General features: G+C 38.6%; 1 protein-coding gene across 3 annotated transcripts in view; it reads left to right on the forward strand.

Annotated features, from left to right (window-relative positions):
* Window positions 1–18,961, forward strand: part of SCML2 (Scm polycomb group protein like 2) — a 73,594-nt gene extending 54,633 nt beyond the window's left edge. For 2 of the 3 annotated variants that reach the window (XM_088028507.1, XM_028122623.2), the window contains 7 exons: window positions 2,959–3,082; window positions 5,081–5,284; window positions 5,979–6,161; window positions 13,232–13,345; window positions 14,008–14,256; window positions 17,603–17,754; window positions 18,829–18,961. In XM_088028507.1, the coding sequence (XP_087884633.1) occupies window positions 2,959–3,082; window positions 5,081–5,284; window positions 5,979–6,161; window positions 13,232–13,345; window positions 14,008–14,256; window positions 17,603–17,754; window positions 18,829–18,957 (1,155 nt within the window). In that variant the 3' untranslated portion in view covers window positions 18,958–18,961. The remainder of the gene's footprint in view (window positions 1–2,958; window positions 3,083–5,080; window positions 5,285–5,978; window positions 6,162–13,231; window positions 13,346–14,007; window positions 14,257–17,602; window positions 17,755–18,828) is intronic. The other variant, XM_088028508.1, reaches the window with a different exon arrangement.
* Window positions 18,962–23,762: the final 4,801 nt, after the last annotated feature.

Below are 23,762 nucleotides of genomic sequence, written 5' to 3' on the forward strand. Positions count from 1 at the left end.
AGATTATAAGAATGGATTTTAAAAAGACCCAAATATATCTGTTCTACAAGAGATGTATTTTTTTTTTTTACAAGATATGTATTTTAAGATTTATTTATTTTAGAGGCAGAGAGAGAGAGAAACTGAGCAAGCAGGGGGAGAGGCGGAGGGAGAGGGAGAGAGGAAACTTCAGCAGACTCCTTACTGAGCTTGGAGCCCAACCCTGAGATCATGACCTGAGCTGAAACCAAGAGTCAGATGCTTAACCGATTGCACCACACAGGGACCCTACAAGAGATTTATTCTTAACATAAAAACATAGAATCTTCTTAGATCTTATTAGAACTAAAGTAAATTTTAGCAGTAATAAACATTTCTGAGTTCAGCCATCTGATATTAATATATATAACATTTCTGTTTTGTTTCAACTAATGTTTACAGTATGGAGCAAAATGACAATCCCATTTTGATTTCATTCTATTTCATTTATTTATTTATTTATTTTTAAAGATCTTATTTACTGGGGTCCCTGGGTGGCTCAGTCATTGAATGTCTGCCTTCTGCTCAGGTCATGGTCCCGGGGTCCTGGGATCAAGCCCTGTATCGGGCTCCTTGCTTGGCGGGAAGCCTGCTTCTCCCTCTCCCACTCCCCCTGCTTGTGTTCCCTCTCTCGCTGTGTCTCTATCTCTCTCAAATAAATAAATATTTATTTGCAAGAAAGCACAAGCAGGGGAAGTGGCAGAGGGAGCGGCAGAGGGAGAAGGAGAAGCAGGCTCCCTGCTCGGGACTTGATCCCAGGACCCCGGGATCATGACCTGAGCCGCAGACGCTCACTGACTGAGTCACCCAGGCGCCCCTGATTTTAAAATGCTTAAATTAATGTTGGTATTTTTATTTCAGAAAGCATTAAAAAATTTTAAATAAAAATTAAAAGTTAATAACAGTGAATATATTTCAAATATAAAATTATAAACATTGAAAAAATCAAATAAGCAGGTTATTCTAATATAAATCGTTAGATTAAAATTTTCAAATTCAAAATAAATTGCATAAAATTAAGGAAAGTTGTGATATTTAAAAGGAAATAATGCTTTATTTTAAATGCATTTTGCAAACTAGAATGTATCAAGGATGTCATTGATGCATTTTTTTTTTTTTTTTAAGGTTTGTTTCTTTGAGAGGGAGAGAGAGCACAGTGGGGAGGGGCAGAGGGAGAAGGACAGAGTCCCAAGCACACTCTGCGCTGAGCATGGGGCGGGACTTGGGGCTTGATCTCATGACCCTGAGCTCACAACCTGAGCTGAAGCCAAGAGTCAGAGGCTCAGCTGACTCTGCCACCCAGGTGCCCCTGATGCATATTTTTAATGTGTATTTTCCAGCTGCTGAAAAAAGTCTTTGTGATTAGTTGGCATAATGATGAAGATATAACTCCATAAAGTTTCTCTTCACTCCTTTATTTTCAAATAATTCCAGTGCTAATTTGACAATTTTAAGAAGGTGTTTTTGAAAATATTGTTTATAAGGTGGTAGGGTGGGGCAAGGGACAGGTTCTGTAATTTTTTTGGATAATAAACTATTTTTTGTTTCAAAGGAAGAATTTTAATTCACCATCTTCTTAGCTTTATTATTTCATCATGGAAAGATGAAGGTTCTCATGCAATTACCTATATCCCTTTTTCAGTACTGTCACACCATAGTTTAATTATTTTTTTTAAGATTTTATTTATTTATATGAGAGAGAGAGCGAGCAGGAGCAGAGGGAGCATGGAGGGGGGAAGGGCAAAGGGAGAGGGAGAAGCAGGGAGCCTGACACAGGGCTTGATCCCAGGACCCTGGGATCATGACCTGAGCTGAAGGTAGACGCTTACCCGACTGAGCCACCCAGATGCCCCCATAGTTTAATTGTTTAGGAAGTCTTTGAACTGGAGTACGAATTATTCTTACAGTAGACTCTTTGTCAACTGTCCACATATGCCCCCCCTTTAAGGATTCTAGAGGTATAGAAGCACATTTTCCAAATAAATGTACCTTTATTCAATTTACAGTGTTAATACAAGCATACTATCTTGGTATGTTTTAAGTCAAAGGATTCAGATTTCCGATTTTTAAAATACTGAAGGAATGAGAATATATCAACATAATAATTATAATTCAGTACTTCAAAAATAACATGATTTACTAGAATACAGTGAACCCAAGTGACAGTCATTAATTTAAACAAATAAGGAAATACAACAATGAATGTTACCCTATTTTATCCTCCTTTGTCCCTGCTTTAAAAATATCCTCTATTATTACCTTTTCTAGGTACAAGACCCCCTTCTCTGACTTTGGAGAGCTGTGTTTGAAGGTAGCTCCAAGAAAACCCCAAGAGTTGATACAAAATAAAACACTAGTGATACTTAACAATGCCCAGAAGACATTTGGTTCTTATATACAATAGGCATAATTTTATATGGACTTTAGCAAAGCACTTGTAATTTTGTCAAAATTGTGTATAATATGGAGAAATGCAGGCCAGATGTAGTAAAAGCCAGATGAGTGACTGCTTTGTAAAGGCAAAGTCCATCCTCTGCCTTGTTGAGGTTCCCCACCCCCATTTGATGTGTTGCTGGATTGGCTTTGCAGACTTGACTTTAGCAGTGTGAAAAAAACTTGCCAGGCAGGGAACCTCAGAAAATAAAAACAAGTTTTACAGAGTGAGCCATTCGGCTAAGGTGTGACCAGTTGGAAGAGGGGTAATGCTGGGAATCCCCTACTCTTGGTCTCTTTTTCTCCCACCTGACCAGCTCATGGGCCCCTCTGAGGAGCGCAGTTTGGAAAGTACTGTAATTTGTGACACACACAGAGGTTTCCAACCCCAAGGACTTCTGACAGCTGATCATTTGTGACCACTGACCGATAATTTTCCGACCTCCTTATCTAAGAATTTTTAAAAATGTGTAATATATAGTTGTGCTTTTTTTTTTTTTTTTACAGGAAAAATATTTTCCTGTTTTGTGTTCTACATCTTCAGCCTCTATAAATTCCCTGGCCAGAAAGCGTCGTGTTTCGTATGATAAGGATGCTGCTCCTGGCACATCTAAAATAGTGATGTCAACAGGTAAATTAGTATAGGGTATTAGGGTATAGTATAGTATAGGGTATTAGGGTATAGCATAATATAGGGTATTAGGGTATAAAATTACTAATCTTTTACTCTGTGTTATTTTAGTGTCTTTGAAATTTGAGCAATAAAATAAAAAAAGATGATAAGACATGTTTTTGTTTTTTTCTTAGCATTTTTCATATTAAAGTGTTTTGAGATTCTGGTTGTTCATTTTGATGTTATGGAAAAACTGTTTAAATATACAAGTCACTTGAAAATTCACTACTCTTAAAGTATTTTATCCAGCTTAGTAAGATTTACAAAATTTACATCATTGTCAAATCTGTTTTCCTTTTATCTTATTTCACAATGTCTTTTTGTCTTGTATGTACTTTTAAAGCTACTTCAAATCTTTTTAAAATGTCTTTTAAAATCTTGAAAGATCCTTTCCTGTCAGGGGCATGATGACTTTAAATTATTCTCTGTTATGTGAAGAGTATGAAATGACACAGACCTAGACTGAACAAATCCCCCTTTTATTTGTCATCTCTTCTACGTTTTCTTGTTGCCTTCCTATTTTTTAAAGCATGTACCATTGCTTTTTCTCCTAGTTTTGTCTTTCTTATACTCTTCTGTTCCTTAGACTTTTCTTCCCAATTTCCCTTTCCTGATTAAAAAGAAATTATTTTTTTGAAATAGAAATCACTTAAAGGATTATTGTAACATACTCATTTTGTCAGTTCATTATTTCTGATTTTTAGTCTGTTGGCAGGAGAGACTAGCTAAATAAGTATAACGCAAAGGAGATAAAACATTGAAATCTTTGTTTAGCTTCACTTGTGTTCAGTAGGACTTTGTCCATCCCATCAGCACCATGGATTTTTATTTTTTTTAAAAAGATTTATTACTTATTTTAGAGAGAGAGAGAATGAGCAGGAGGGGCAGAGGGAGAGGGAGAGAGATTCTCAAGCAGACTCTGCGCTTAGTGCGGAGTCCAACTCACAATCCCAAGATCACAACCTGAGCCGAAACCAGGAGTTGCATGCCCAACCGACTATGCCACCCAGGCACCCCCCGGTTAAGTTTTTAATAGCTGTTTCATTTCTGTGACAAAGTCCATCCTTCCTTTGGCTATTGCCACAAGGTTGAATTATGTATTTCAACATAGTGAAAGAGAGATTAATGGGTTTTTATTGTACTGAATATAGACCACATATATGTAAAATTTGGCAATATAAATTAGGTAATGGATAAACATAACGTGCTTCTTGATTTAGGGGGACAGTATATTTTCTGCTTGGTAATAATGTACTCATATTGTTACATTGTATGTTGTTTTAATATTTATTGATTCTCAGTGAAGAAATATGGAAACACGACATTTGTGTGATTATAGATGATTTGCTTCTAATTCATATGCTTTTATTATACTAAGGAAAGCGTTATTTTTTAATTTTCTTCAGTGAACCTTGGCATGTGTATAAAGAACATTTTTATTTTCCTTAAGTTAATGAAAAAAATCACTCTAGGTCATTAGAACTTACTGTGTGGCATGTATCTTAAATTACTTGGTTACTTTAGAAAATACAATGAAGGTGCAATGTTGGTGATTTAAAATAAATTCAGTCCAAGGAGTGTATTAACATGATCAGTTTTGAAAGAATTTTTATACTGTGTATACGGTTGAAAGGTGAAAATATTTATCTTTATACCATTTTACATGATGTGGGAATGTGTGAAGAATTGTTTTGTGATGCTACTAAAAGTTGGATAGTTTTTATTATAATTATTCTAGGCAAAATTCTAGAAAGTTGACTAGATTTAAGGTCTTTATACAAATGTGAAAATATATTTGCATATATATTTTTAGGTAGCAGAAATGATTGTTGATATTAACTATATTTGGGTCTCTTTGAGTGAAGTGTGGCTAGTGGGATATAGTAATTAATTATGTAGTGTTTATGTTGCTTTTAACCAATCTGATTGTTATATTTATGTACACGTTTCCTCAAGTCTGTGTCTATGTAAACAAACATGGAAATGCTGGCCCTCACCTGGATCCGAAGAAAATCCAGCAGCTGCCTGACCACTTTGGCCCGGGCCCCGTGAATGTGGTGCTCCGGAGGACCGTGCAGGCCTGTGTGGATTGTGCCATTCAAAGTAAGACTGTTTTTGGATTTCTTAAGCCAGATCATCGTGGAGGAGAAGTGATAACTGGTATGCTCAACTAACCCTTTATTCAGCTTTTCTTACAAATTTGATTTTATTTTAAAAAGGCAAGGATTTTATAATATATAGATTATTTTATAATATTTGTAGTCTATTAACTACTTATAATATTGACATACTTACATTGATATAATATCTATTTATAGATTTTTAACTCTGGGAAAGTTTAACTTTACGTTCAAAATAGACAATGGTCAGAGTCATACTGTAAATTGAGGTAAAAGATTTTTTTACATGCTGTATTAAGCTCACTATAGACAAAATACCTTGGTTGATAATATATGTTAATGTTTTTAGAAAACAGACTGATCTATAGGAAGCTCTAAATGAAAATGTGACTCAAGAAGTGCTTATGAGATAAGATCCAACTGGCTTTCATGATTGATCAGTTACTATGTTTATACCCACAAAATGCTTGGAGTAGCGGAAGTGGTAGAGATCACTGGGTTGCCGCTGCTGCCCTTGTTGTTGTTTGCCTTGGAATACTTTGTAAATGAGAATGCCTTTACCAATGTAGGCTGTTGTGTTTGAGAGGGGCCTTTATAATTTAAGAATATTCCTTTATAAATTACAAAAACCACGACTTAGATTTATAATACATTTCCAAAATTGGTGGCTTTTTTTGATGTTGTAGTTTTATCTTTCTATGAGCTAACTCTGACATCTCTTTTCCCCCCAATAGCTTCCTTTGATGGGGAAACTCACTCTGTCCAGCTCCCTCCAGTGAATAGTGCATCATTTGCTCTTCGCTTTCTTGAGACCTTATGCCATAGCTTGCAGTGTGATAACCTTCTGAGTAGCCAGCCTTTTAGCTCTTACAGAGGTACTACTCCTAGTCCTGCAGAGCATGATAAAAATAAATCAGGTGAGAGAAAATGTAAAATTTTGTACTGTGCTTCTATTTTGTATTTTATAATTAATGCGAGAATCTTGTGTAATTTAGTTTTTCCTCATGTTCTCCTCAAAGTAAACATTTTAGCCACCATGAACTAATTAGACATGTATAATATATAGTTGTTTTTGTTCATTCAAAGTGGGCAGGTAATTTCTTATATTCATAATGAACTTGAGAATCAAAACCTGTAAAGTATCCTGTGCTTTGATTTGCATTTCCCTAATGGCTGAGGTTGTTAAGCATCTTTTCATGTGCTTATTGGCTATTTGTAGATGTTCTTTGGAGAAATGTCTATCTAAATCCTTTGTCTATTTTTAATTGGGTTCTTCGTCTTTTTATTACATAGAAATGAAATATATTTGTTCCTCTTATATATTACATTATATTTATATTTGTTAATATATAAAGAATTCTTTATATATTCTGGATACAAGTTCCGTATCAGAAATATCCTTTGCGTATATTTTCTTCCATTCTGTAGGTTGTCTTTTCACTTTCTTGATGGTGTCCTTTGAAGCACAAAAGTTTTTAATTGCAGTGAAGTCCAATTTACCTATTTTTTCTTTTGTTTCTTATACTTTTGGTGTCATACCTAAGAAAATATTCCTTAGTGCAGTTTCACAAAGATTTACTCCTATGTTTACTCCTAAGAATTTTGTAGTTTTAGCTGTTATATTTAGGTTATTGGTCTATTTTGAATTTTTCTATATACAGTGAGATAAGGGTCCAGTTTCATTCTTTCACATGTGGATATCTAATTGGCCCAGCACCATTTGTTGAAAAGACTACTCTTTTCCTACTGACTTGTCTTGGCACCCTTGTGAAAAATCAGTTGGCTGTAAATATATGGATTTATTTCTGGACTTTGTATTTCATTGATCTGTATGTCAATCCTCATGGCACTACCACACTATCCTTTTTTTTTTTTTTTAAGATTTTATTTATTTGACAGAGAGAGCACAAGCAGGGAGAGTGGGACCCTGGGATCATGACCTAAGCCAAAGGCAGACACTTAGCCAACTGAGCAACCCAGGCACCCCAGTACCACACTATCTTGATTACTGTAGCTTTTTGTAGTAACTTTTGAAATTAGGAAGTATGAGTTTTCCAACTTTGTTCTCCTTTTTCAAGATTGTTTTGGCAATTCTGAGTTTCCGTATGATTTTTAAGTTCAGCTTATCATTTTCTGCTGGATTTTAGTAGAGATTGTGTTCAATCTGTAGATCAGTTCGGGGGTTATTGCCATCTAATAATATTGAGTCTGGGTGGCTCTTGATTTCAGCTCAGGTCATGATCTCAGGGTCTTGGGATTGAGCCTCGCATCCAGCTCCATGCTCAATGTGGAGTCTGCTTGTCCCTCTCCCTCTGCTTCTCCCCTGCTTGCGTGTTCTCTCTCCCTCCCCCACCTCAAATTAATTAATCAATTCATTAATAAAATCTCTTAAAAATATTGAGTCTTCTAGTTTATGAATATGGGATGTCAGTGTATTTAGGTCTTCCTTAATTTATTTCAATAATATTTTGTAGTTTTCAGAAAGCACATCTGGCACTTCTTTTGATAAATTCATCCCTAAACATTTTATTGTTTTTAACACTATTGTAAATAGAATTATTTTCTTAAATTTTGGGTTGTTCATTCCAAGTGTGTAGAAATGCAATTGATTTTTGTATTATTAATCTTTATTCTGTGATCTTGCTGAATTTGTTACTTACCATTGGGGTTTTTGTATGTGTGAATTTCTTAGGATTTTCTTAGTCTGTTTTGTCTGATGTTACTATAACCAGTCCAGTTTTAAGTACTGTTTGTGTGGTATATTTTTTCTCACCTTTCCCTTTGAACTTATTTGTATATTTGAATTTAAAGTGTATCTTTTATGTTAATTATGTAATTGGAACATGGTTGTTTTTTTTTTTAATCCATTCTGCTCATTTTTTTACTGGAGTGTTTATCTCATGGACAGTTAATATAATTACTAGTAAGAATTCATTCATTCATAAGGTAGGATTTACATCTACCATTTTGTTATTTGTTTTCTAGGTCTTAGTGTTTCTTTTTGTCTTTTCTTCTTTTCTTTGATAACTTTCCTCTTTTGTTTTAAATGGTTTTTTTTCTGTTTTTATTTTTATTTGTATATGAATCTTAGTTTTTTTTTAAGATTTTATTTATTTATTTGAGAGAGAGAGAATGAGAGAGAGAGAGAGAGCATGAGAGGGGGGAGGGTCAGAGGGAGAAGCAGACTCCCTGCCGAACAGGGAGTCTGATGCGGGACTTGATCCCAGGACTCCAGGATCATGACCTGAGCTGAAGGCAGTGGCTTAACTGACTGAGCCACCCAGGTGCCCCTGAATCTTAGTTTTAAATAGATGTTTTCTTATATACTATCTTAATTCCTTTGTTGTTCTTTCTACTAAAGTTTTTGAGTTTTTTTTCTTTTTTTTCTGTCCAGGGGTTATTTTCATAGTAGTTGCCTGCCGTGGGGATTACAATTAATATCTTAATTTAAAACAATCTTGTTTGGATTAATACCAACTTAATTTTATTTAATTTTATTTATTTTTTTTTAAAAGATTTTATTTATTTGAGAGAGAGAAATGCGATAGAGACAGAGGACGAGAGGGAAGAGGGTCAGAGGGAGAAGCAGACTCCCTGCTGAGCAGGGAGCCCAATGCGGGACTTGATCCCGGGACTCCAGGATCATGACCTGAGCTGAAGGCAGTCGCTTAACCAACTGAGCCACCCAGGCGCCCAATACCAACTTAATTTTAATATTATGCAAAAACCTTGCTCTACTACAGCTCTTTTTCCTGCTCCCTTCTTTGTTCTTTTATTGCCAAATTATATTTTATACATTATAAGCCCCAAAATATAATTTTGTAATTTTTTTTTCGTTATTATCATTTTTTTGTATTTTAAGCTTTCTTCCCGACATGGGTCTTGAACTCATGACCCTGAGATCAAGAGTCACATGCTCTACTGACTGAGCCAGCCTGGTGCCCCTATTTGTTTTTTTAAGGGAAGAAGAAGAAGAAAAGAGTTATAAAGACAAATGTATTTGGGGTGCCTGGGTGGCGCAGTCAATAAAGCATCCAACTTTGGTTTCTGCTCAGGTCTGATGTCAGGGTTGTGAGATTGAGCCCTTCATTGGGTTCCACACTCCACAGTCAGCGTGAGTCTGCTTGGGTTTCTTTCTCTCTCTCCCTCTACCCCTCCCTCCCCTGCGTGCACACTCTCTCTCATAAATAAATATTTAACCACAGATATTTTAACTGGTACTCTAATTTTTTTTTAAGGATTTTATTTATTTATTTGAGAGAAAGAGTGAGTGAGAGAGAACATGAGCACGGGCAGAGGGAGGGAGAGGGAGAAACAGACTCCCCTGCTGAGCAGGGAGCCCAACACTGGCCTCAAAATCAGGACCCTGGGATCATGACCTGAGCTGAAGGCAGATACTTAACAACTGAGCCACCCAGGCACCCCAGTACTCTTTAATTTTTTTGTGGATTTGAGTTACTGTTGAATGTAATTTCATTTCTTGTAGGTAAGCTGTTCAAGTGAGGAATTTTTTCACTTTTTAAAAAAAAATCTTTATTTTTTTTAAAGATTTTATTTATTTGACAGAGAGAGAGCAAGCACAAACAGGGGGAGTGGCAGGCAGAGGGAGAGGGAGAAGCAGGCTCCCCACGGAGCAGAGAGCCCTACTTGGGGCTTAGTGCCAGGACCCCAGGATCACGACCTGAGCTGAAGGCAGATGGTCAACCGACTGAGCCACCCAGGCGCCCCAAATTTTCTCACTTCTTTAAAAAAAGATTATTTTAGGGAGAGAAAGAGGGAGAGAGAGAATCTCAAGCAGACTCCCCGCAGGGCAGAGCCTGACCCCACAACCCTGAGGTCATGATGGGAGCCAAAACCAAGAGTCAAGTGCTCATCCAATTGAGCCATCCAGGTGCCCCTCACTTTTTGTTTGTGAAGAATTTCTTATTTCTCCTTCATTTTTTAAAGTTTAGTTTTGTTGGATGTAGAATTCTTAGTTGACTGTTTTAGCAATTTGAATGTATCATCCCACTTCCTACTAGCCTCTATAGTTTCTGATGAGAAGTCAGTTGTTAATCTTATTGAGGATCCTTTGTATGGGATTGGCTTTTCGCTTGGTAATTTCAAGATTGTCTTTTGCTTTTGATAGTTTGACTGTGTTTTTTCTAGGTGTGGCTGTCTTTGAATTTATCCTGCCTACTTGGAGATAGTTGAGTTTTTTGGATATTCAGATTAATGCTTTTTATCAAATCTGGGAAACATTTAGCCATTACTTTTTCAAATATTCTTTCTGGCCCTTTCTCTCTGTCACCTCTCCTTCTGGAGCTCTTCCATTATGTGTATTTTGGTGTCCTTGATGGTATCCCACAGGTGTCTGGAGTCTGTTCATTTTTCCTCATTCTTTTTTCTTTCTGTTCCTTAGACTTTATAATCTCAATTGACCTTTCTTTAAATTTGCTGACTCTTTCTTCTGCTAGTTCACATCTGCTCTTGAGCCCTTCTAGTGAATTTTTCATTTCATTTATACTACTTTTCAAGTCCTAAATTTCGATTTGTAATTTTTTATCATTTTATTGATAGTCTCTATTTGGTGAGACTTTGTTCTCATACTTTCCTTTAGTTCCTTACACATGATTATTATTTTTTAGTTCTTTGAACATAAATAAAATTGCTGATTTAAAGTCCTTGTTTACTAACTCCAGTATCTGGGCTTCCTCAGAGGCAGTTTCTATTGACTGTTTTTCCCCCCTTTGTATAGGCCATACTTTTATGTTTTTTGCATGTCTCCTAATTTTTAATTGAAAACTGGACATTTTAAAAGAGTGTAAAGCAGTAACTCTGAAAATCAGATTTTCTCCTCTTCCCTAGGGTTTGTTGTTGCTGGTGCTTTTGTATAGTGACTTTCCTGGACTAACCTAATGATTTCCTGGGCTCATTTATTATATGTGGCCACTGAAGTCTGCTCACTTAGTGTTCAACAAATGATTGGACAGGGATTTCCATAAATGCCTGCAACCAGTGTGTCTCCCATCCTTTGCCACAGAGTTCATGTATGTGTTGGAACTTACCTTGAACATTCCAAGAGGCAGTTTACAAGTCTGCTTTGTGCAGAGCCTCAAGGTCAGCAAGAAAAGAAAGATTAAGGTCTTAGGTCTTTCCTGGGCATGGATACTGCCTTGCACATGCATATGGCCTTCTAGATTCCCAGGAGTATCTCTATGGTTTTCAAAGTCTCCTAATGGACATTTTATTCTCCAGGTTTGTTTTTAAAGCTTTTTGGTCAGTTTCCCATCAGCCCCAAATGATGATGCTGCCTCAGGCAGCTATAGTGTTAAACAATTACTACGGTGGATTTTTTTGGTTTGTTTGATTGTTTGAGCAATGCCTTAGAGATAGGACTGTTCACACAGAGCAGGCTCTGATTTAGGTCCAATAAAACAAAGCCTGAGATCAGAGCTTTCCATTGAGTTTCAAGGTTGTTCAAATTGTGCCAGTTCTCTGGGGATAGGGCCTTTTGAGAGCCCCAAACCCATTGTCTTCCCTCCAGTGACTGCTAGGATTTGCTGGCTTTCACAACGAGAGTACTTATGAACCTGTTGGTTTGCAAAGCTGCTGCAAAAACAGTGAAGGGGATGATGGTAGGGAAGCTAAAATGCCACAGAATTTGCTGTTCTTTCTGAGGTTCAGCCACTTTTTTCTTGAACAAATGCTTTTTGGGTTGTTGTAAGCCTTTATGTGATGTCCAGAGTTTTTGAAAAATTAATTTTGCCAATCTCTTCGTTATTTTTATGAAGTGGATTTTGCAGGTCTTTAATCAGTCATCCTGGAAGTGCCTCTCTATGATGACTTTTAAAATATTTTGTAAATTATATGGCTTTTTCTAGTTATCCCTGCAGGAAAAGTTTCATGCCTGAGCTTACTACAATACCCAGGAGCAGAAGTCAAGAGTCATTTTTATGTTTTATCAGCCCCAGATAGTAGACCATACTCTAGCTTCATTAACTTTTTATAAGAAAGCATTAAAATATTACAAGTAAAAGAAAAGATTTTCTGATCTTGCTAAGATTCTGAGGCAACATCTATCTGTAGAAAACTATACATTAGTATTTGAATTTTCCGTATCATTAAATGAGTCTGAAAAAAGCCAATTTTTTCTTTATAGGAATTTAAATGTCCTAATTATAGAAATATTTGCCATTTACGGAAATATGTTTTGCCTATTGGTTTTTGTAGTCCATGATTAAAAATAAAATCAAGTGGTAAGAGCTCTCTTAGACTCTTTAGTAATGAGTAACCAGATGGCTAAAAGTTGCTTATCAGATGATCTTAAGAAGCATGCCTGGCCCCCAGCTATTTTGAACCAGATGAAGTTTGACTTTGGTACATTCTCACTGCAATCTTCTCACGCAAGTTCTATTATCAGACTATTTAGATTTCTTTTATACTTAATTTTTCCTTTTAGTTGGAGGTTAAATCAAGATACTGATTGATATTTAGAGTTTAATAATTTGAGATGTCGTTACTTTCAGGATCATGCCTTAAAGAGTGGTCCTTTAGGTAAAAATGCATTTGGTTTAATAATAAGCTGTAGAGTTATAGGAAGGGTAGCTCTGGGCCAGGACTGTTGCCTATAAAATGAGATGTCCACTGTACACTGTCTTCTCCTTCTCTGAATTCTTAACTTTTTTTGTTCATGGGAACAGTTTTCCTAGGCCTTTTTAGACACATTATAATTGATTGCTTCACTGCTTCTTGAGATACTTAGAGATATCTGATGATCCTGGAATAAATGATGCCTGTATATAATTCTTTTAGCTGTTGAATATGATGTCACCAAAATATTTAATGGGATGAAATCAACACATATTATTCATAAATAATCAAGTAATTGATAAATTGCTGATGAAGTTACAGTAGGCAAATGATTTAGAAACAAAAGTGTTATATGCTGATGATCTGAAAATGCTTGAGGAATGTTAGTTATAAGAGACACCTTTTTTTTAAACAGTAAAAGAAGACATAACAGAAAAGAAAAGCCCCAAACGGCCTTCTCAGGAACCTATACCTTATGTTGTTCCTGTGTCACCTAAGCTCCCCAAAACAAAGATGCATGCCTCTAAAGGTAAATAGTATTTACAAGTTCCTGGAATGGGAAGAAAAGTCACTCTACTACCACTTAACTATATGCTCTCGGGTGGGGGTGTGTATTTGCCCAAATCAGGTGAGCATTTAGGCTACTACTTTGGTAGCTTTGTCAGGAGTTTCATTCTCTTCAGAAGTACACAGTTGTCATTTCTCCTTAGATAAAAGTAAAATAATTACAGTAACATTTTCCATTCAGTTTTGTATTACTGAAAGCTGATAAAAAGTGAATAGAAAAACCTAGTGCCTAGTGCCTTTCTGCACTGAAAGTTTTAAGTGTCCAAGTAGTAAGCAAATGTTAGAAGCCAACTGTGTGATCATATTATAATGGTTGTGAAGAACTGCATTCCTAAAAATGAATGCTTTAGTGAGGTGTTCACAGCCTTGGTAGCAAGACTGGGAAGGGACAGTTGCCATGAGAAATACAGGTGACATAGTGGAATCAATTTGGATTTTAAGACAGTGTCCATTACTATAAATGCCAAGGGGGGGGGGTGGCCACGTACTTTATGTTAGAGGTTTATGGTTCAGTATAGCATGGCTTAAGTGAACTGTTGAAGATTAGGAGATGTTTTGACCTTTTAGTAGTATTTAAGCTATAAGTCTACTGAAGATAATTGCCCTTGTCTTTTTTTCTTGTAGAAGAACTACTGTCTTCTGAGGGAAATGGCATGCCCAAAGAGGAAAAGCTTCCTGAAGATTCCAAAAACTCGCCACTAAATCCAAATTCTTTAAGCCCTACCAGCAGAAATCCTGTAAGCACTCATACTGTAGTCTCCAGGAATTTTTCTCCAAGTGTGCCTGGCATCTCAAGTTCAGCACTAGTGGGGACCAGATCTACCAAGAGCAGTCACCATGAAGTTAAATTCCAAATGCAGAGGAAAAGTGAAGGTATATTTAAAAACAGTGATTCTCAACCAACATGTTTCTTTCTCCTTAAGGTTTCTTTGCCCAACAACATCCCTTGAGAGTGTATCACATTGGAGAAAGTGCCAAGATTGAGGAGTTTGAGTCCTCCCTGTTTATGTTACTGTCAGGGTCAAGTCACTACAGATGCTCCGATCCTCATGGCGGCATAGAAGTATCCCTGGGGATTTGGGTCACCAGCCATGTCTCTCGTAGACATCTTAGATCAGTGCTTCTTATTAATGGTTCCGTTGTAATTTATCACTTCACTGGATCCTGTCTGGACTCAGAAACCTCCTGTGACTCTGAGGCCTGGAAAGATGCACTTCCTCTCCTTTCTGATGTACTCTCTTCCTTGTCTCTTTTGAGACCTTTCCTGACTCCAGCCTGTGTGTGGCTCCCAGATCTGGGCTCTGGTATTCTGTTGCTGTAGCTGTTTCTCCATTCTCCACACCTTCAGTTACTCCCTCAGACCCACCAGGAATACATAACATGTGTAAACAGGGCAGCATCCTTTTGCCATTTGGAAAGAGCCAGAATAGTTTTCCATGTGCAAAGATAGTTACCCTCTACCCTTTTTAAGGATGAAGGGGGTGGGGGTAGGGGTGGGCCGAGGTGGGGTAAGGGTGGGAATGTGTTTTGTCCTTTTTCTCCTTGGTAGGCATCTAGGCAAGGTGAGTACTGAAGGCAGTAGGAACCATCCAACTTGATTGCTTTTCTTAATGGATGTTTTCTATGGGCAACTGTGCTGTATACATGCCATGACATGTTTAATATCATCCCCCCATCTTCCACCTCATGTAGATCGTCTCTGCTTTCAGAGTGACATTTGCAAGGAGTCTGATGGTAGATGCTTATCCCATCAAGGGGTGATATACCCAGAATTTTTAGGTATTTTCACAAAATGAGAGCTTTGAAGACAGGCCTTCTCAGCAAAAGGCTATAAAAGGTTACCCCTGATACTGAATTCCTCACTTTCAAATGTATGACTAATATTACTATGCCAAAGTAGCCTGTGTTTGAGCTTGAGAAGTCTAGCTTTTGGTCTTCCCAGGAGTGGAAAGACTAAGAGTAATAACATTACTTACTGGTAATTTACTTATTAGTAATAGAAATCAGCATCATCTTCATCACTCTCTGACATGTGCCAGGCATGTAATATTTTACATAGCCTTTACAGCAATTCCTTAAGACGTACGTGCTGGTAAACATTTTCATGTGAGAAATCTGAGAAGTCACTTGACTAAGGTCCCCAGCTAGAAAGTGGCTGGGTCAGTCCTTGAATCCAGGCACTCTGACTCCAGGCTGTACGCTTAACTGCTGGGCTGCTTCCATCTCCAGAGAATAGGTAAGCATTTCCCTTGGAAACTGTCTAGAGGTGTCATTACTATTGTCTTCCTTAAGGTCTTGGAACTGTTACTTAAAGCTGAGTCCACCCCTGATTGCTGGTGATGCTCTCACAACCTCCTGCCCTGCCCCATTATTTGAATGAAATAAATTGTTCATTTTTATTATAGGAAAGAAATCCAATAACGTGGATAAAATCAAATCACTTTTATTCATTTCAGAAACACTTACTGATACTCTAGTGTAAGACAGAGCCATTCAGGAGAAAAGCATGACTGGATTTTGATTATTTTTCACATAGTTTATTTCATGTAATTATTTGAATAACACTAATGTTTACAACTTCTCTGATTGTTTTGAAGGTATGCGCCCAATTAAATGATTTCTCCATAATGAATTAAAAATAGGTGATCTTATAGTTGTTTTATTTTTAATATAAAATTAGTTTTATACCATAAATTACATATTTGCATATAGTTTTTCTGTAGTAATCTGTAAAACTGGTTGCATGTTATTTAAGATATAACAGTATCAGATTCTGATGACATAAACCAGAAATGCCACAAAAAAGTTATTTAGAGGTATGATTAGCTTGATTAGCTTTGCCAATAGTTTTTTCATCTTAAGTCTTTCTTGGAACTAAAGGAGAAGACTTTTCTGCCTAAATTGTTAGAATGCCTTAGGCATGGCATGGTCTATGCCATCATCATTTTTATTTGGGTTGAAGTAGCGCAGTAGCATTTCTTGGTAGATATGACCAACATTTTTATCTCTGACAAGTGAAAGGGAGGATATGTTTTAGTAAAGAGTTTTTGTTTCACATCAGAGTTGTCATATTGAAGGAGAAAATAAGTACACTTTTGAGCTACACACCAAAAAAACGTACATTCTGAGTTCTTTTATCTTCTGTTTTTCTTTGCCCTTTACCTGGGTAAATATTCAAAATGCCCCTAAAATGGCTGGAGCCCAGATGATAGGAAAGCAAACATATCTTTGGTTAAATCACACCAAAAAAGACCAAATTTGTGTTGACGGTCCTTGTTTAAAGAAACAGATTTTCCCGGCAAATTACAAAACTCACTTCTGTTATCACACACTAACTTTAGAGAGTCAAGTGCTCTGGTTGAATAGAATGAATACTTATCTGGGACACAAAGAAATTACAGCACAACCTGGTGAACAGCACAGCTAAAACTTTTTGAGGTGTGAGTGCTTAAATCTCTTTCTCAATTATTTCTTTTTTCGACCTATAAACATTCAACCAGAGTATCTATTACTATGCAATTAAACTTGAGAGAGGTATCGAGTATAATGTTAAAGTTACTTCTGACCTAGCCAAGCAGAAAATAATCCTGTTTTCTTCAAAATTCAGATAACCATTTAAGCCTTAAGAGACAGGAATTTGAAGAGTAAAGTGATGCTAAAATTATCCATATTGAATACATGGGAGAGATTCGGTAAAACTCATTTGGTTCTCAAAGATAATGGGGTTATTGAGATTCCTTGATTAAAGTGAATAAATTTAAGCAACTATGAAACTAAATCTGGAGACTTTCCATTCTATTTAGCTAGTAAAAGAAACCTAATCTAGACAGGCCAAGAGGAGAGATTGAGAGAAATTCAAGAGTAATAAGTGAGCTTAGATTAACCTCATTTACCCCAAGCACCAGATCTTTTGCTGTCTTTGCCTGTGGCCCACAAGGACTCAGATTGATCAGTCTGTTTTATGATTTTTGAGGCTTTAAGGTAAATTCTGAAGCTGCTTTTATTGTTTGGGGGAGGTCAGATGGGGTGCTCTTGGGTAGCCATCCTCAGGTCGTCCTAATCTAGGCTTTCACTGGATTCTACACTTGGAGTCCTGGGTCCTTGCTGGGGTGCTTAATAGAAGGTTCCAGGAATGGGACCATTTCTCCCTACCTAACATCTCTTCTTTCAGGATAATGATCAGGTCAAGTATGATTTGTCTTTTTTCCCCCCATTGAAGCTCCAAGTTATATAGCTGTACCTGACCCCAGTGTCCTGAAACAAGGCTTCTCTAAGGACCCTTCAACCTGGTCTGTGGATGAAGTGATACAGTTTATGAAACATAAAGATCCTCAGATATCAGGCCCCCTCGCCGACCTCTTCAGGCAACATGTAATGTATCTTTTGATCCGGTTTTCCTGCCGTAATGCCTTTCAATGACCTCTGTGCAGGCCCTTCAGTTGGATGGATGCTGATTAGTGTGGATGGTGGGGGAACCCTATCAACTGATTTTTCCATATGTGAGAAAGGTTACTTGGCCCAAAGTTAGATTCTTAAATGGTAGAGGCTGGATCTGTGCTTTAAATGGGTACCCGAGTACCTAAAATACTACAAGTCTTCAAGTTCTCAAGAGAAGATGATTCAGCAATGGCCACTCTCAGATGTCTTCTCCCACAAGGATCCTCCTCCCCACCTGCTCCCTGCTCGGCCCCAGGACCGTGAGTAGGAGGGGGTAACCACAAGCTGTGACAGGGTGTCCTGCCCAGTGAATCCAGCAACTGTGTAAGATTAAGTGCAGTTTTATTTTAAATAGGAGCTCATGAATACCAAATAATATGCTTCTCCGACATAAATTGGTCAATTAAGGAAGTAAAAAATTTTAGGAGGATGCCTTGTGTCTATTAAGTAATGTTTATAGTCTTTTGTAACAAATCAGTGACCAAGTATCTTCTGTCCTTTTCAGTATTCTAAGAAAATCGGTAATTAGTTTTACATTTAATTAGTTTAGCTTCAGACAACTAACTGATTAGCTTTCAACATAAAGACAACACTGTATAACACATTTACAGTTTGCATTGATGCTGACATCCTCATATTCCCAGCCTTTCTAAGAAAGTTAATGACCGTCTGAAATTCATTTCTACAATTCATAGCTTTCTAACCTTTGTCATAGATATGTAGTATTTTATTCAACACACAGTATTTAAAATGAGATAGTTTGGTGCTTAGGCCAGTTTTGAAAGATACTGGATTAAATTTCCTTTTTCTTAAAATGTGAAGTGAATTTAGAAATTATCAAATGATGTCTTGCTGTATAAATTATATTTTTAATAGTTTTCAGGAAATAAATGCATATTCAGAGAATATATATCGAGAATATACAACTGCTCTCTATTTTACATGTTCTTATATATAACTTGACAAAATATGAATGCATTATTAATTGTAATTTCTTTCTCTCTGTAGGAAATTGACGGGAAGGCTCTGCTACTACTCAAAAGTGATGTGATGATGAAGTACATGGGGCTGAAGCTGGGCCCAGCATTAAAGTTATGTTACTACATTGAAAAACTTAAAGAAGGAAAATACAATTGAAAAAAATGTATAAGTTTAGATTGGACAGAGTTCTTTGTTATCCTGATAACTTTTAATTTAAAAATATTTTAATTCCCCTAGCAGCTTTTGTTTGGTAGACAGTTCCTCTAAATATAGGTTATATCCAGCATTGCAGAACAACATGATAGTCCAATCTACTTCTTTAAAAAACTATTTACCTGTTAGTATTAGCATATTCAAATTGGGAGTTATGTCTTTTTATTGTTTTACAGTTTACAGTTTATCATTTTGTACAGTTTACAAATGTATTTTCATGCTGGAAACAGAGAAACACCTTTGATTTCAGTTAATGTTGTTTTTTTTTTTTTAAATTTAATTTTATTATTAGTCACCATACAATACATCATTAGTTTTTGATGTAGTGATCCACTAAGTTAATGTTTATATATAGAACCAAAACAGCTAAATCCCAAAGGGGGAAGTATCAGGGACTGACAAGTTCTCTAATGAAATCTGTGACAAGTTTTCCTTAGAAGAGAATTTAAAGATGCAGCTGTAGATACTATCTTTCTCCAGATATTTTATGTCTGTTACTACCAGTTCTGTTCCTGTCCTGCCAGTCTCTAGAAAGGGAAAGCCATATAAGTTATTTTCCTTTTGTTTATTATTTCTCTGTATGTTGTATTTGTTCATATTTAAAGAAAAAAAGCAAGCTTATAAACTTTCATAAAGTGTTCTTAATCAGTTTTTGATAACTTTTGAACAATTATAGGATAAATAGAATGGTTGTTTTATGCAGGAGATATTATACTACAAGGGTGGTTTGGATGGAGTCTGATTAAATTTCTTTCAATAATATACCTATTATTTTAAAACATTACATATTTTCGCTAAGTGTAGACATTTAACTGGGCATTCATTTCTCACATCTCAATATGAAGACACCTGTGCCCAAATTTTTTAAAGATAGATATTTTATTGTCTGTTTATTCCTCATAAGGATACTATACCGTATTTATGTATTATTCTATAACTGTAGGTATACAAACAAGTAAATCTGTTCTTTTTGAATTTAATATGGCACTTTGTACTGCCACAGAGGTAATGGTGAACTATTTATATAGTTAGAGGTTTTTATTCTGTAAAAAAATATGTGCATCATTTGCTATTACTATTACCTCTCAGCTTTGTCTTCAGGGGATAAGAAACAATCCGTAGGTTGGTTTTCATACAGGGAAGCTCTCTGTCCTATGCAATGTTTCTAGTTAATTTGCTTAGCTCTGAGCCATCTATTCTGCTAAATTTTGGAAGATGCGTTAATTCTGACTTCTCATTTTAGGCTTTATTTTTAAAATTAGAACTTTTAAGGGGAAATGGTGCTATATGTTGTAATTACTTTGTATAAGTTTGGTGTAATGTTTATAAGCTATGAGAATCTGTGCTAAAAGTCTTAGCCATTTGTTGTAAATGCCAATAAAATATACACCAAGGGCATGAATGTACATTTTCAGAAAACCAAATGTACTTTATATAAGAATGCAACTATTTAAAGGGTGGTTTTATCTGTTATTCCTTTTGTGTTAGAAGACAAAATTCTAATTTAAACCTGGTCTTCTCTCAAATTGTGTGAAGATGCTGTGCCCAGTTCAACAGTCCTCAGGTGTTTGTATGAATACTATGTTTTACAGTTTTCAGATTTTAAAATATAATAAAGTTTTAAAACCACAGTAATGTCAAAGCCTCAGATTTGATTTTATTTGCTTTCACTGCATTCAATTTATTAGAGTCGATAAAGAGTTGATAAAGTTGATAAAGAAACGCTCTACTAAGTTTGTGGTTTTCTACGCCCAGAGAGTTGACTATTAACACTTGCCCTCATTCTACAGATGAGCAGATCGCTAGCAGCAAAGGGTGGATCTCCGGGCTCCGGGCTCCCTGCTCGGCGGAGAGCCTGCTTCTCCCTTCTCCCTCTCCCTCTCCCCCTGCCTGTGTTCCCTCTCTCGCTGTGTCTCTCTCTGTCAAGTAAATCAAAATAAAATCTTTTTTTTTTTTTTTTTTTTTAAAAAGGGCCGATCTCTTGGAGGGCCTAAACGAGACCCCAGGGGAGCAGTACGAAGTTCCATCAGTGAGCCTTGTCTTTGCTCAAAACTTGTTGCTCGCAATGGTACTGGTGATGCGAGCGCGCTGGAAAGGACCAGGGCCCCCCGCGTATCTCGTCCCCGTCCCCGATTTCTCACGTCTGCCTCGCAGTTCTGGCTGCCCTTTGACCCCCGGGGGCCAGGAGCCACACTGCCTTTCTGCCTTCAGCTCTCCCAGCTTACAGGGCGGAAAAGCCTTAGAGGCTCGGGATTGGGGTTGCATCGCCTTCAGTACCTGACCCCTTGCCCCTCTCCCCTAGGCCAGGAGCTTCTGCTCCATGCCTTTGAACCCGGAAGCTCGTCCCGCTGCAACAGCGTGTCTGCTAGTTCACTGGGAGACGACAGGGTCCTCGCCGAGGCTCCAGGGCTGCCGCTCTAGTGGCTGGAACGGGGGTGTCACTGTGCTCGTCTGGGATTTGGGGGATTCAGAACCACTTGCTCTTTCAAAGAGAAAGGTTTGTCAGCTTGTAGTCCGGAGAGAGCATGCCACGTTAGGCTCTTGTGAACTCTCCAGGCTTTTAAAATGATCTTTCCTCTGGTTTTGCCTCTCAGTCCCTCCTTCCAACACCAGCTGGCGGAAATCTGCAAGCTGACCTCGGCAGCCCTCCGGGCGCATGGAGCGTTTGCTTTCGTCTTTGCATGATTTCTGATCATTGCAACGTCTTCAGAGTATGCGTTCCAGAGTAGGACTTCCCAGACTTTCAAACCCAGGCCCCCTCTGTAAGCATGAAAAAGCCACGCCTTTCTGTAACATGACTAGGAATGAAAAGCTAAACCTCGTGACTAGGAACAATGTCGTGGGGGAGGAAAAGCACCGCTTTTCAAGTACGAAGGGGTTGCATTCACCGTTGGCTGAGTGAATGAAGTACGGTTGGAATTCTGGGGCTGTTTGTACGGTGAGATGCCGGGACGCGCTCGTATCTCTCAGTCCTCTGACGCTGATCCAGGGAACGAGGGAGGGCTCTCGGGCATGGAGGATGTGCCGCCCGGGGCCCACGTTCACAATGCACGGCAGACAGGGTTCCTTCCTTTACCTCCCGACATTTCCCCAATTTTCTCCCGAAGGTTGATGAAACTGCACCTTGAAAGCAACTCTCCACAGTGAGCACGTCCTCAGCTCGAGCTTCCCCACTCTCCTTGCTATACTAGAGGTCACTCTGGACATGTGGGGCCCCCTGCTCTGGCTCCAGGGGCTCTCGCAACCCAGGGGACGAGCTTTAAGGAATAAGCGACCTACGTCCTCCCCTCCAGCTGCCTAGACCATAACTGAGGTGACCCAACGTTCATGGGAAGGAAGAGCCTCGGGAAGCTCACGATAGAGCACCTGAGCCAGTTCCTAGCGAGTATGAGTGCTAAGTGTCCTACTACTGCAGTAATCCTGCGTCCCGCTCTTCAGCTGAAGAACCAAAGCCCTTACCTAAGCTCGTTCGCCTGGGGAACTAATCCCTCAGGGGCGAGGGGGCAGGTGGGGCAAGCTATGGCCTCAGGAAGCCCCACTCCACCTTTGGCCTCACTGTGGCACCTGCCTTTGGCTGGCCTGCGCTGCTCAAGTTCATCGATGTCGGGGGGTGGGGGTCTATATAGTCCATGAGGCACAGAAAGAAGTCAATCCAGTGGGAGGGGAAGAATATACAACACGCTCTTTTTACATTTAGAGAAGATGAGAGAAATGAAGCTCCTTTACGTTGAATGTATGGACTGACAAAGGTGACGTGTTCCGAAGCGCTGCGTGGTGTTGACACGCCCCGCCCCGCCCCCAGCCTTTCTAAGTTCCCCGAGCAGCCCGGAGGCGGCATTTCCCAGGCCCCCTTGCCAGCGGTGGGGGTTAGAGCCCCCCGCGAGGGAGAAGGTGGGAGGTAAGCAGAAGCAGTTTCCCTCTGGTAGCTGTTCAGGACAGGCCTTTGGCCGAGCAGAAGGCAGACGTGCATTTCTGGATGTCGTCTGGAGATTTCCCCACGTCAGGCACGCAGGAGGCTGAAACCATGGAGGGGGGCTTCTCTGCAACCCTTGCGCGCCTGGATCTCTGGGAACTGCCTCCCTCGCCTTGGCCCCCTGCCCTCCAGCAGCCGCAGAGGCTTCTGGATCTCTATCCAACCACTTCCACTCTGAAGACCTAGAATGTCGTGTGTGCCCTCTCAAACCCTGACTGGTCTACCCCCCCCTCAGAAGGTTGCCCCGGAGAAGCTGCCCACTGTTGGGAGGGAGGAGTAGAAGGTCCACAGCGAGGGGCCTTTATGTAATCAGGTCTGAGACTCCTTTGGCTGTAAGATGCGCCACCGTTTCATGGACCAAACGGGAGAGAAGAAGGTTGCCTCTTAAATCACACGCCATGGTCAGCGATGCCGCCGATTTCATAGATGTTAGGAGGTGGGGAAAAGCGGATGGGTTAAGACATGAAATGGTAACTCAAAAGCTGAACAGGTCGTTTTAGAGGGATAAAGCAAAGAAACGGAGAACTAAAGACCGATCATGTGAGCCCAGTGGACAGCAGGAAAAGGGCAGCGCTAGTCTGAGCTTAGTAACAACCACAGCACAAAGTAAAACAGAGCAATCTAATCAGATCGGCCGGAAATTCGCAACTCTCGAGACTTTGAAATGTGAAAGTGTAGCCAATGGCATAAGCAGAAGGTCTTGCCATGAGTGTCTATTTTGTCTTCGGGCATCAGCTGATGCTAGACAGAAGCCATCACATTTAGCGGGTCATTT

The sequence above is a fragment of the Eumetopias jubatus genome, unplaced genomic scaffold (genome assembly GCF_037043125.1).
Source record: "Eumetopias jubatus isolate StellerSeaLion01/CBP00866 unplaced genomic scaffold, mEumJub1_p1.0 scaffold_11, whole genome shotgun sequence".
Lineage (NCBI taxonomy): Eukaryota > Metazoa > Chordata > Mammalia > Carnivora > Otariidae > Eumetopias > Eumetopias jubatus.